Source organism: Pantherophis guttatus, chromosome 6 (genome assembly GCF_059756535.1).
Source record: "Pantherophis guttatus breed Tessera chromosome 6, ASM5975653v1, whole genome shotgun sequence".
Taxonomy (NCBI): Eukaryota; Metazoa; Chordata; class Lepidosauria; order Squamata; family Colubridae; genus Pantherophis; species Pantherophis guttatus.
The window spans coordinates 98,518,155-98,532,841 of NC_142068.1; the positions used below are offsets into that span (position 1 = coordinate 98,518,155).

Below are 14,687 nucleotides of genomic sequence, written 5' to 3' on the forward strand. Positions count from 1 at the left end.
CCGCATGTTGGATGGTGAGCCTTCATAATACAGATGCACCGTAGCTCCGCAACTTCATCTCAGGGCTGTTTCATGACAGCCCTGAGATGGAGATTTGACAACCCCCTAGCTGACTACAAGGCTAGAGACCACATAAGGCACATCAGACAGGGACACCGTCTAGTCACCCAGTACATTGAAGATTTTCATGATCTGACTTGCCACGAGATTGGTCAGAGGAAATACTTGTGAATTCGTTCAAAGATGGTTTAAACAATTATCTGTACAACGCCTGCATTGCCCATGGAGCCCCAGTCCACCTGTACAACTGGTGTATCTTGGCTGAGGAAGCGAAAATTGACCAAGCTTGAAACCAGTACTGCGCAAACCACTCCTGGAAGAGATCCCTGCCAGAAGGGAGAAGGGAGGAAACCAAACCTTGCTCTGCCCCGCTGCGCTCAGTCTGCTTCCATTGCGGGAAGGAAGGTCACCACACAAACGAATGCCATGTGAGAATGTTCACCCAAAAGGGAGAGAAGCAGGTCGGAGGGAAATCCTCAAAGCCACCACCGTGTGCCAAAGATATCACCCTGAAGACCCATGCGGTCGTTGAGTTCCCGCAGGAATCAATTACGGTGCAAGGAACTCTGACCCCTCTGGTGGAGGAACCCAGTCAATCCGAGAGCAACTATGAAGACTGTTTGGTGAGTGGGGTTGTCAAACCCTTTACAACCTCTATAGAACTATTAATTCCGTAACGGGGAGAAAAGTAGACTTAAGGCATTGCTAAATTCAGGGTCCACGAGAAACCTAATAAGCCCGACTCTGGTCGGGGAACTGGGCATTCAACTATGGCCACTAAAAACCCCAGTCTCATTCTGCCAACTTGATGGGTCTATTGCAGCCCCTTCCTCCCACCAAAATGCCAGCATCCCTGTAGAAATTTCTGGGACCTGACAAAAAGTTCCTTTCATCGTTGAATAGTTTCCTTCACATCAGAGAATCTTTTTACATAGGTAATTTATAAATGGCTTTTACAGTTAAATATTTTATTTAATTCTTCTGTTGATAAGCCCGCAAACTGGAAAATAGCATGCTTTCTTTCTAAGACTGAATAGAAAAAAGCAACAGATAACCATCTGACATAATTTGCTGCAGGTGGAGCCATCCTGATGGACCTGCCTGAATCTTCCCACTCCCTACACCCCTTGTCTATTAACCTGTGTAGTGTAAAGCTCTGGAGCACCGCTTGCCCTACTACCATCGATGGATTTATGTGATTTACTGGAACCATATGGCATACACATCATATTTGTACAAATGTAAATAATGCTGTCTGTGGGAAGAGAAGGATGTTCACAACTAGTCCCGGAGCTGCTTATTGAGGGATGCAGAAGTATCCTTTCCCCCTTCCCAGCTTTGCCCCTGCTGATGCTATCTGAGATCCTTGGACTCTGAGTTCCCATTAACTATTAATAACTCCAGGATGCCTGTGTGAGCAAAGTCTCCAAGAGTCAAATGCAAAGCACTCCCCATCAGCACTTTGTGCTGTGCAGACCAGGAGCAGGGTGTGTGGGCCCAGGAGGGTCACCGGTTACCAAGCCTCCTGCAGAATTCGCCAAACAAGGGAGCCCGGAGACACCAATCCCTGCTCTTGCTACCGGAGGCTCCGTCGAGCGGCCTGTGGATGTGTGCCTAAGGTGAGTTCTCTCTGTGGTTATAAGCCAGTAAAGATAACTAGAAAGAGACAAAAGAACAAAATGTCTAAAATTGGCATTATGTCACTTTATTTGCAAACAGTTGCCTTTTGGGATTGAGGATTAACAAGAAAAGCATTGTGATAAAAGCAAGGGTGCCAAAAAGAAGCACTTGTATCGACTGACTTCTGCTGAAATCCTCTTTCCTCTCTCTGAGCACTAAATGTTGGCTTACTTTGGAGTGACCTCTGTCAACCAAATCCAGCAGGAGCCCTTTCTTCTAAAGGCCACAGGAAAAATACTCGCTTAGAATTCCTGAATGCTATAAGAATCCACTGAAATCCCTTTATGGTTGAAGTGATCCATTCAACATTTTCACTGACTGCCCTTAGAAGCTTTAGCATTCTGAATTAGCCGTTTGGAGCATTTTGGATGGCAGCCCAGCTTTCTCTGTCACTTTCTTGGCTTTGGTGAATGTCAAAAGAGATTGGATCTTCTTCTTGGATGTATTTCAGTATTTCCTCCTCCCAGGCTGTCCTGCTTGCTAAATTATTTCACTAATAGAGCAGAATTTCCCTGCCATTCCCCATGTGATCAGCTAGAATGACTGCTGCCTTGTCAATGCAAAAAGAAAACTTCCCAGTTTTATTCTCTCTACTGCTGCCCCCCAATTTTGTAACTGCATGAGACAGGTTGGCACGTCAAAAAGATGACATAGATTCAACACTTCTAATGGAAAACTAATCTAAACTGGTAATCAAACCCCACCCAGAAGTCATTTTGCTGAAGGACAGAAACCTCCTATGCATTGAGTAAGGTGTCCATCACAAAGATCAGCCTTCACACCTCATGTAAAAAAAATTAAATACTATTTAAATAGATTAACTTTGAGCAGAGCATAATACTCTGACCAGAATGGAGGAATGTGAATCAGGAATTATTGTGTGAACTTTTAAGAGAGGGAGGGAGGGAGGGAGAGAGAGGACGGGGGATATTTGAAAGGGGTATACTTCATAAATCCTCTCTATTTATGCCTGGAATTCTAATTGGATCCTGGAGAAGAGATGGCAGTACCAATGGAATCTAGGTGTCCACTTCAGTTTTTCCTCCAACTTTAAATAGAAGGAGGAATCAGCTCAATGGATGTCTGAACTCTATAATTATATCATTGGTCAAGGAAGTCCTCTTTATTTCACTACAACTCAAATTTTGGTATCCAAATGCCCAATCTCTTATGCACAATCTCTTCTTGTTATAAAATTGGAAGCTTCAATACTTGTTTCATTTTTAAACACACTCACAGCTTCAGAGTTAATTTGAGTTAGCAAATCAAGACAAATACAATCGATTGTGAATTCTGTCAACTGAATTGTGAATTAATTAGGGCATCTTTCGGAAACTTCCCAAATTCATTTTTTCAAGCATGAACAATTCTTCCAGGATACAGAAAAAAGAGCTACCTGTTTCCTCTGTTCCAAGGCAATTGGGTGCATAAGAAATATAGATATTTTTATTTCTAAGGATTTTGTCATTAAATTTTTCCATGCTAGTATTTAACCTTCTGATGTAAATAATCTGTCCTTGAATTTTTTTTAATTTTTACAATCTTTTTTTGAGAAGGAAAAAGGTTTCCTTCCTTTCCTTTGAAACGTTCATCTCAAGACCATATTAAAGATATAAATGTTCAACAAATTGCATCTCTTCATTTATTATAATATTTCATAATTTCTGTCTAGTAAAAACATATATCTATTGTATATATCTGTGATTTGTTTTAACTATCATCCTATAGATAAAATATTGTATGTTGAGCCAAGAAAAGGCATTGGATAATAGGACACACCATTATATAGTGGGGAGATTATGGAAGAAATATAATGAATGTTCAGCTTGCTCCTATCAGATTTCATAGTATTTTTTTGCATCTCCAATGAAAGTGTATCTAGATAGCCATATAGAGAACAGAGCCAATATGCCTTTAAAAGTGTAGATGCTGTTGACATAGAGAAATGTCAGAGAGATGGTTTGGATGCTAAATATAATTTGTTAGGTAAGAAAGAGAAGTTGGGATCGCCATGTTTAACTTTTTTCTAAAATATCATATAGCCTACATTGGAAAGACAAGCAGGCAGAGATATGGTTGTCAATGTTTATGGATGAAAAACAAGGGCTGTTGTTTTTTATTTAAAAAACATATGTAAGAATAATACATTATATGAAGATGAAAATAAATGTTAGTACTATATTTTATACATTTATTTTTTTTTTATTTTAATTTGATTTATATGCCGCCCTTCTCCGGAGACTCAGGGCGGCTTACAATGCGTTAAGCAATAGCCTTCATACTTTTGTATGGGGGCTTATTGCCCCCACAAACTGGGTCCTCATTTAACCTACCTTAGAAAGGATGGAAGGCTGAGTCAACCTTGAGCCTGGTAAGATTCGAACCTGCAGAAATTGCAGGCAGCTGTGTTAATAACAGGGTGCATTAAACCACTGTACTACCAAGGCTCCTACATGGCAAAATTATTAGTGAAATAATGATGGAAAAAGAACTACTGCAGAGAAAACTGAAATAAAATGGTTGAAAATATAAAAAGCTATTGAAAGCCCTGCTACAAAAGACTTCTTCATTTATCATTGTTAAGTAGTTGCTTGAAAACATAAACAAACCTAGAGTCTCAAATATAATTTGGACTGAGGGACATTAAAATCCCTTCTTAGTAAAGCAAATTGGGACAGCCTCCATGCCTCAGTTATTCCATTTATTTATTTATTATTATTGTTTTTATAATAATAAAGGCAGCAAACATCCACAGTATTCCTTCCTCCAGCCAAGGTGGCACAGTGGTTAGAGTGCAGTACTGCAGGCTACTTCAGCTGACTGCTAGTTGCAGTTCGGCAGTTCAAATCTCACTGGCTCAAGGTTGACTCAGCCTTCCATCCTTCCGAGGTGGGTAAAATGAGGACCCAGATTGTTGGGGGCAATAGGTTGACTTTGTAAAGCACTTAGAGAGGGCTATAAAAGCACTATGAAGCAGTATATATGTCTAAGTGTTATTGCTATTCTATTTTCCGCATAACAACCTCACTGTGAAATGAGTTGGACTGAGAGAGAGGGTGATCTTGGGCCACCCAGCCAGCTCCTATGCCTAAGGCAGGACTAGAACTCACACATTCCTGGTTTTTAACCTGATGCCTTAACCACTAGACCAAATTGGCTCAATGAATTTAATGAAAATTTAATGAAAATAAAATAGCCCAACCTGATATAGTCTTGAACCACTGTACATAATATGCAAACAATAAATAAAAGAACCATGAATTTAATAAAGTTCAATTCATGAAATGTTAATATTTTAGTTAGGGGCTATGATCTATGGCAGCAAGCATTTCTGAAAAAATGAAACAACTGTGATTTTGTGTATTAAATTGGTATATTAAAATTGCACTGCTGAATGCATCTGTACATTCTCCCAAATGCATCAGATTTTTGCAGCCTAGGTGGAGGGCTTTTGAATATATCAAATGTCTAGCATAGACTTCATTTCTATTTTTTTCTTATTAAATTGCTTAAATGGTCTTTCTCATATACATGCACAAAACTCAAGAGAATTGACACATAAAGTCCAGAGATGACATTCTACCCAAGCCCTTTAAAATAAAATGCATTGAAAAGACATGTGTATCAGATGTTTTTTTCTATTTTGCTTCCTGTGTTCTTACTAAATTGTCTTCTTTTTTCTTTTCCTCTATATTAAAACATAAAAATTAATAAATACTCTTCCATGTAAAGTTCAATCCATTTTTGCAACCCATTATCTGGATAACCCAGATTAATTTTATATTACTTCTATTATGGAGTCTCTTCAGCTAAGCAATCACTCCCCAGATAATAGAACCAGAAGGCTGCCAGGAACCTTTTCTGTTGAAGATTCATACAGGACAAGCATTTTGTCATGTATTAGCCTATTAGCCACTTAGAACAATAGAGGAAGTCAAATATAGCAAAGTAGGCTTAGGCTGTATTAATAGAGTGATAGAAACAAGATCACGTGAAATGTTAATACCACTTTATAATGTAAGACCATACTTGAATATTGCATCCAATTTTGGTTGCCATGATATAAAAAAGATGTTGACAGTCTAGAATGAGTGCAGAGAAGAGCAACAAAGATGATTAGGGGACTAGAGGATAAAACATAGGAAGAACGGTTGCAGGAACTGGGTATGTCTAGTTTAATGAAAAGAAGGACTAGGGATGGCATGATAGCAGTCTTCCAATAGCTAAGGGGCTGCCACAAAGAAAAGGAGGTCAACTTATTCCCCACAATATCTGAAGGCAGAACAAAAGGCAATGGATGGAAACTAATCAAGAAGAGAACCAACCTAGAACTAAGGAGAAACGTCCTGACAGTTAGAATAATTAATCAGTGGGACAACTTGCCTCCAGAAGTTATGGATGCTCCAACACTGGAGGTTTTAAAGAAGAGATTGGACAACTATTTGTCTGAAATGGTATAGAGCAACTCAAGGCCCGCGGTCCGGATCTGGCCCGTGGGGTGCTCAAATCTGGCCCGCAGGTCTGGCCTGGAAATAGCAAAGTACTGGCCCATGCTCTAGCAGCCAAAATGGAGTGGGGGGTTTGCATGTGCCCCCCCACACCCCATTTTTGGCCTTGACAGCCTCCCGCACCCCATTTTGGCTGGCAAAGTGCTGCAGGAGGTGTCCGTCCCATCTCCCTCCTCCGGGCTGGCCCACAGAGGAGAACTACAGTGCTGATCGGCCCTTGAAGAAATCCAGTTTGGACTTTCCTGCTTGAACAGGGGTTTGGACTGGAAGACCCTCAAGGTCCCTTACAAATCTGTTATTCTATTCTTCTAACTTTGGGTCAATCACTAGGACACATGATACAGGGGTGGACCTTCAACCATATGGTTGCAGTTTCTATTTTGAATTTTTGGGACTCTCTGGAAAGGAGGTGTGGGTATTGTATTTCATTCTTTATCTCCCCTTCTTGGAAACTACCCAATATGCCTCTAATTGGCTAGAGTCTAGACCATTGTTTTCAAACTTGGCAACTTTGAGATGTGTGGATGTCAAGTCCCAGAATTTCCCAGCCAGCACTGTCAACTGAGGGATTTGCGGAGTTGAAGTCTAAACATCTTAAAGTTGCTAAATTTGAAAATACCAGGTTAAATTGTACTCTCAAGGCTGTCATCATATCTAGCGCCTTCTTGTTGTTTACACAATCCTTCTTTTGCTCCTAATAGTCTACAAGGCCTTTCTTTAACTCACTAATAAATAGTCCTTCTTTTTCTGGTCACGTCTCCAGAAATCATTTTGTAAATTGCTGTATTATTTCCATTTTTCTTGGCACACATATTTTAATTGCACAAAGCTGAAGATCAGCCATTTTGGATACCAAGCTCAATGTTTTGCTCATGGCTCAGAAATCCAACAAAAGCATCCCAGATCAATGGATGTCCAGTCTCTGCTTGAAAGCCTCACATACAAGGGAGCCCATTTCTTCCTTGGGTAAAAGTCCAACTGTTTTTCTAACTTTCAGTTGGAACCTGCCTTCATATAATTGAAATTATTATTCTCTGTCCTGGAATGGTATTTCCAGGAGATCTTCTCATTCCAGGGGCCAAAAGCAATATCACATTTCTAGCTACTGGAGAAGCCCCCTATTAATTAACTGCAATCAAAGTGGACTACTTTAAGTAGAAGAGTTTCCCAGAAAATTTCACCAGTTTGAATAGTACAAATAATTAAAAACAAGTATAGAAATACAGTCAGAAAACTACCAAACTCAAGGGTAGCTACTAACCAACAACATACTGGAATATTTATGCTGGCTATTGCATAAAAACTCAAAGATTTAAGTAGAATAGTATACCATGGTAGTCTAAATAATTTTGACTGCATGGAGTGTATTATACAACATTGGGCAACAGATTATTGCATTATCTGCAAGCAGGAAGAGAACAGAATCTTTGCCTTTTAGGTTTCTGCCATACTTAGATAAATTTATACATCCTTATGCCAAGATAAGTAAAAAGGTCAGTAGTGAAGTATGTTCTTTGTTAGCCAATATGCTGATGGCAGCATATCATGTTTAATCAAGGTAAAAGCTCATCCACAGTTTGGGCTAAGAGGTTGGCAAATAGGGAGCTTCTGAGAAAGGTTCTTGGGGTAAACCAATGAGCTAAAATACTTAGTAGGAGCTTAGATCTTTGTGGACCCTTAAATAAAAAATCCACATGGGATGTCTCCAAACCGACCAAACATAGATATTAAGCAAAGAAGCCACAGATTCTTAACTCTAAATGCATTCCCTTTTAACCTTGATGAATGGCAGGAAAGTCAATAAGCTGGTGGCTCAGCTGGCAATGCTGTATGCATGCTTCAGTTAACATCAAGTTGGCCTTGACTGCTTCTTCCAAGCTGGTCATTTTGAAACACTCCTTTCCCTTCCTCTCCATTCCTATTATGAAAATGAAGAAAGGGATAAATTCTATATAATGTTCCATGAGTGGACTTTCAGTTGGTGGAGAATACGTCAGGGTTATCTTCTTCAAATATTTGAAGAGTTGTGGAAGTGTTATACTACATATCACATTTTCTCTCCTTGAGTCTGAACAAACTCACTTCCCTCAATCTCACTTTATATCTGCCAGTCCCTGAATATCTTTCTATGCAATGCCATAGTGTCATTTTAGGGAACTTTTCCTGTACCATTATATGTTTATTATTCTTTCTACAGGTGCATTTCTGCTAAACAAACTTGTAACATCATCCTTGATCAACAAACTCTTGAAAAAGGGTCAAGAGATCTCCAAGTAAGTTTACTTACTTGTGTCACTTATTGTATCAGTGGAATCCTATGACCTAGTCTTAACGCCTTGGAATCTATAAGGCCAGAAACCATCAAAAGTAATAAAAATGTTTGAGTCAATGCAAATAAACATTTTCCTTATTTTTCCCCACAGCCCTTTATTTTTAATATTTACTTTGGAACAGTTCCTCTGTTCACTTATTGAAGTTAACAAGATAATTTATTCCCCCATTCTTTCATTCATTCTCCATTATTTGTATAGATGATGGCCATTTCCCATTTCTTTCCGCAGTGACCCTATTCCTTCTTTAATATAATTATTCTATCAATTTTTTAAAAGATTCATATGGCCACACATCTTAGATGACAGTTCTGGGCTCTCTGTCAAATAGTCCCTAAGATGTCTGAAATCTTCCTTCAGTGAGTGACCTGTGGTTGTATTCACTGAAGCCATTGCAAGAGAGGCTCTCAGCAATGATAAGGGATGAAGCAGTCAGTCTTCTCCACTTCCACTCCATCCCTTCCCAAATTGCTTCTCCATGGTAGTCCTGGGTGAGGACAAGGAAAGCCAGCCTGGCTACTCAAAGCAGCCCTTGTGTCTCATGTGAGGCCACTAGGGAGTTTCCAAGACCTTGCAGCCAAAGGGAAGGAGCAAGCACCATGCCAGAAGCCAAGCACTGACAGGACTCCCTAACAATGGAACAATTAATCACTCCCAGCCACCTGGAGTTCATGTGTCTCAAATTGCAAAAACAAGTTTTTTCCAATTTTGAATTTTTTGGCAGCTCAATAAGGGATAAGAAGGCATGGCACTGCTTTGGATGCAGGGCCTCTCCAGAAGCAGGGCCAAACCCCATGTGAAAATGACATCCTGCTAACAATTAATCAAGATAAACAGCATAAAACAAAATTCACACAGATAGACAAATTTCCACACCAATACACAATATTTCTACCCCTTCCAGCATCAAAAGTTTAGGGAACTGAAAGCTACCTAGGTTCTGCAGTGGTTCCACCAAGTAATCTAGCTAACTTGTTGCCAGGATGTTCCAGTTCAAAACCCATGAGTCTACATTGTGTTTTGGCCATTATGTCTCAGGAAAACTCAGAGCCTGCCCCCACACAACATTTAAGAATCTACAGATATTCACAGTTCCAATGAGAACCAAACAAGGTTAACAGGTAACAGTAACAGAGTTGGAAGGGACCTTGGAGGTCATCTAGTCCAACCCCCTGCTCATGCAGGAGACCTGTACTAGGGATTTGAACCACCGAACTGCCAACCTTTCTGATTGACAAGCTCAGTGTCTTAGCCAGGCTTAACAGAAGAGAAGGTAAAGAGTTCAGATAGGTTAACACTGCAGCAGAGTCATCTGTGGAAGAATTAACAGTGTGGTAATGGTGCAACCCAGCAATCAAATCCCCACTCTCAGTAAGGAGCATTGCATGAAAAGTGGCCAGGATTACCCAATTATGCCAGCCATTTTCACACTGTTAACCTGCCCCCACCTCTCAACCCTGGTAGATGTCCCTGCACTGCAGCAGATCATTATGGTAATGTAAGCAGGGCCAATTTATTCTAGGTACCTTGATCTTAATAACAAAGCTGGAGAGAAGCCCTGGAAAATAACTGCATTAGAAATCCAACCAAGGTTGTCTCCTCACAGTTTGGAGATTGGATAGGCATGCCTACCATCTGCTGGAATCCTGCATATTTTGATAAACCTGAACTCCCCGTGGCCTGATAGGTCCTCTCTAATCTGTAGATGAGACAGGACAGTTCAAACAGTGGAGCTTGTCTTCTTTCTGCCCTGGAAGACCACTTTGAGACCCTAAATGAGCAAGGTCTTATTTCCAATAGATCAGGTTTTGCAGAACAGCAATGGAACTACTTCTATGGTAGCTTATCCTTCTACCTTCTACCAGTATGTTCTGGCAGACTGGAAATTCTAATCTTTGCCTGAGTATGATGACTTTCCGTTCTACCTCTAAATGTTAATTGTCCATGTAGAATTTTATGTGTTTGAACCCTAGTCTGGACTGTGACTAGCTCACCTATCAATTCTATCACAAATGCCTTTAATAATACTTGGATTACTTAAATTACTACATCATACTTTTGGGACAGTATATGACAATTACCATTCCTCACTGCTTGTCCTATTGGCAAGTTAGGATGCTTTGAGATTATGTTTTCATATAGCACTAGTACAGTAGTGGGTTTCAATTTTGTTTGCTACCGGTTTACTCGTGGGTGCGGGTGTGCTTGCATGCTTCTGCACATGCGCAGAGACGTCTGGGAGGGTGGGCGGAGCCTCCCGCTGCTGCCGCTACCATTTCACCCAATCTGGGGTGTACAGGTAGCAACCCACCACTGCACCAGTAGTAGAAGAGCCCTGATAGTGCAGTATTACAGGCTAAACATTGCCCACAGTCTGGAGTTTGTTCCTGAGGGGCTCAAGATTGACTTAGCCTTCCATCCTCCTGAGGTCAGTAAAATGAGGACCCCGACTGTTGGGTGCAAAAAGCTAACACTGTAAACCACTTAGAGACTGCAGTAAAGTGCAGTGGGGCAGTATATAAGCCTAAATGCTATTTCTTCAGTGTCTTAGGAGGTTGCAGGAAACTATGATCCAGGAAGCAAATATTACTTTCTGTTCTGGCTCATTCATTCTGTTTTGCTACATTACAGTTTTCATTATGAAAACTGGGCTAAACTCATTATGCTAAGTACTATATAGAAGTTGGAATTGGGAGCTTGATTAAGTACTTCCTAGCCCTTCCACTCTAAATGATTGTGGTGATACGTTGAACTTTTTTCTTCAAACAAACAACACTTTTAGAAAGTTTTGCACCTATATAATAAAGGTGCATTGGGCATCTGAACAATCTCCTCCAAAAGTAAAGGCAACAGAGCCTTTACTATTATTTCACTCAGGAGCAACTACTATCACTATCAAGATTTGGTTTTTTATGATTTTTTTTATGATAAAACTCTACTGGGTCAGACAAAGTCTAATCTAATACAATAATCTCACTCAATAATAGCCAAAGATGCCTCTAAGAAGCCCAAAAGTCTCCCACATTCCTATCAAAGCAACTTATACTGAGAAGCAGAGTACCTTTGATCTTTGAGCATGAGCAGGAGACTCTTCGTGGTCATTCTTTTGTGTATCATAGTGCGATAAAAACTTTGCTATAGCTTTATAGAAACTGTTGATTAACTGAGTATGATAAATCAATTAAGGATACAAATTTATTATAACAGGCTAACTAGCAGAAAGACAAACATTGATACAATGTTCACAGTATAATTTCATTACAATAATACAATAATAGAGAAAAGAGAGAAAATAAATTTGCAGAGTAGCAATTAATTTCATAATTAAGGTTACAGGAAACAGTCTGCCAAATAGACTAATGTGAGAGTATTCAATTCAATCTTAATTTGAAATGACAGTAATAAAGACAGGAGAACTTTACCAAACTCCAAACTGATTCAATCCAAGGTTCTATTCAAATCAAGATTTCCTTCCAATTCTGTTATTCAGGAGTTAAGTTATACAATACCAATGTTAGATTTGGAACTAGTTAATTCTGCCAGCACGGGAAGGTGTTGCAATAAGTACATTGCCTTTAAATCATCTAGTACAATCATAATCCTGGAAGGGACCTTTGAGGTCATCTAATTTAACAGCCTGCTCACTGATAGATGTCCATCCAGTCTGAATTAAAAATTTCAATTGAAGGAAAACTTTCCTTTTCATGTGGCAGCCTGAAGAGTTGGGTTTAAAGACTACTCATCGTGCTGGTGGCCCTTTTCTGAAACTGCTCCAATTTGTCATTATCTTATTGAATTGGAATGCCCAGAATTGGATATAATATTCCAAACTGGGTCTGATCAGGGAAGAATGATTTTGGTCTTTGGTATGCTGGGCAATTTTGGTGATGGGTTTGCCTGAGGAGTTCTGTATGCACTTTTATGTCCTTTTCTTTGGGGACATAAAGGTGGCTGTCACCTTTTCTATAGATATGTGGAATTTAAAATTGTTCCATCTTGAAACAGCATAAGTTCTGCATCTGCATCTTACAAGAATCAGATTCATTCCACTATTCCATTCTCACACAGAAAACCCCTCGAACAGCATGCCTCTTGCAGGAACCCCAGCTCCCAAAAGGAAGAGAAAACCTTCTAAACTCATTTTAGAATTAACCCAAGAAGGTAAGAGATATCCCATGAGCACACATTCCTTTTCCAATAATTCTTCCCTAGTATCTAGAAAATGATTTACAAAAAACATAGAGGTTATTCTCCCAGACAGAGAAAACACTTTGACATAATATGTAGAACTACAATTTTTGATAAGTCAAAGAGATGGAGAAGGAAATTATGGTAAAATTATGGTGATAGCCAAAGAGCAACATACTGTAATTTGTTTCCAACAAGTTATCACAGAGGTTGAACTCCAAAGGGAAATACAGGTATTTCTCATGGATGTAAAAGTAAAAATTCCCTTAACAGTATGTGGATTGGAGAGGCTATCCAGTATCTTGCTAAAATGTAAGATTAGACACTTGCTCTTGATGATAATCTCAAATTTTGATTCATTCAAAAGTGATCACATCACACACTTAATATCAGCAGGAATTGTTTTCTCTTTCAAAGAATCATTACATTATCTTACATTAAGTCCATCAGATTTCTGCCACTGGGATTTGTAGGGGACTATCATATTTTATAGATCTAGACCTCCCATCTCAATAATTTAAGTTCAGATTTATACAATGTATCCTAGGCTCTAAGTAAAATGTTAATTTCTTCAGTTTTGAAAAATTGAAAAATGTGTGTCAGATTCTTAAAAATATGGATGGTTCAGCTATCATAGGTGGGAACAATTCTACAAAATAAACTGAAAAGAATGCTTTATAAGCCCTGCTATCTGATTGTGCACACTTGGATTGCATAGGCTGTTTGTTTCCTGAAAAGTTGCACATAACACTGATTTAACTCAGGAAGCGGTTATCCATTAACATCACTGAAGATCGCTTCAAGCATTTTGATTATTAATATTATGTCACCTGCTTTTATGTCATCAAGTCAATTGTTATATTTCATTCAGCTCTATAGAAAGCTAAGGAGTCAGTAAAACTATATTTGGTTGAGGACACAGAGAAGAAATGTTGTAGATGCCCATAATTTTCAATCACAATAATTAAAACTCAGACTTATGTAGGATCAGCAGTTGAAGCTGCAAGAATGTCTCCCATTCTCCCAGAGAATTCAGGGGTTTATAGCTTTTTTCATTTTCAGGTAGGTTAAAACAAGGCAGTCTCAGTTGTGAATGTTAAAATCTCTGTCACCAATCTCAGGAGTTTTCAATTTCCTATTTTAGACCATTTGATTAATTTAATTAGGAGTTGTTAATTTAATTAGGAAGGCACAGAAACCTATCTCCTGTCCCAGGCAGAGTGCTGAACAGGATAAGAAATCAGAGATGCAATTCCTAAGTGCTCTCACTCCTTAAACTACGTGTTATTCCTAATAATTTGTCATATTAGGAAGATGTTCACATGTCCCCTTCATCCCACTAGGTTTCAGTGAGATCAGGTTGACCTGGTTTTTCAGGGAAAGTTAGAAATAGAGATCAAGGAGGAGAAATGGAAGATTACAGCCAAACCATCAGACGTATTGAGGCAGAAGGTTAAATGAAATCTTGGACAGAAAATATAGAGCTCAGGGGAGAAATTTATATCCCTGAGAGTTGGGATAGTCACATATTAGAATTTCTAGTATGGATTTGCCCAACTTTATTTGGACTACAGTGAAAAATCACACAAAAAGCTACTAAAAAAACTTTAGCGTAGCCTCATTTGCAAGGGTGTTTCAAACATCAGTTCTGAAAAATTCTTACTGAAATTAGTTTTATTGATCTTTTGTTTGCCTTTAATACTATAAGCAATATGGGTATAGTGGTTTTCAAACCATGATGTTAAACTAGTGTACCGAGATCACCCATTTCCCAAAAGAATTCCTTAATATCTAGAATAATATTACTTTTTCAATTTTTCAATATACAGTATTTATTTTTATTGCCCACCTCATTTCCCAGGCTCAATAAAACCATAACTGCTGATAAACAGTCAGATCCCGAAGCTTTGGTATATAATTC

General features: G+C 39.1%; 1 protein-coding gene across 4 annotated transcripts in view; it reads left to right on the forward strand.

Annotated features, from left to right (window-relative positions):
• Positions 1-1,395: 1,395 nt before the first annotated feature.
• The window catches only part of MYOZ1 (myozenin 1), a 37,330-nt gene continuing 24,038 nt past the window's right edge, over positions 1,396-14,687 (forward strand). The window contains exons 1-3 of one of the 4 annotated variants that reach the window (XM_034435274.3): positions 1,396-1,679; positions 8,446-8,521; positions 12,647-12,739. In XM_034435274.3, the coding sequence (XP_034291165.1) occupies positions 12,664-12,739 (76 nt within the window). In that variant the 5' untranslated portion in view covers positions 1,396-1,679; positions 8,446-8,521; positions 12,647-12,663. The remainder of the gene's footprint in view (positions 1,680-8,445; positions 8,522-12,646; positions 12,740-14,687) is intronic. The other 3 variants (XM_034435276.3, XM_034435275.3, XM_034435277.3) reach the window with 3 other exon arrangements.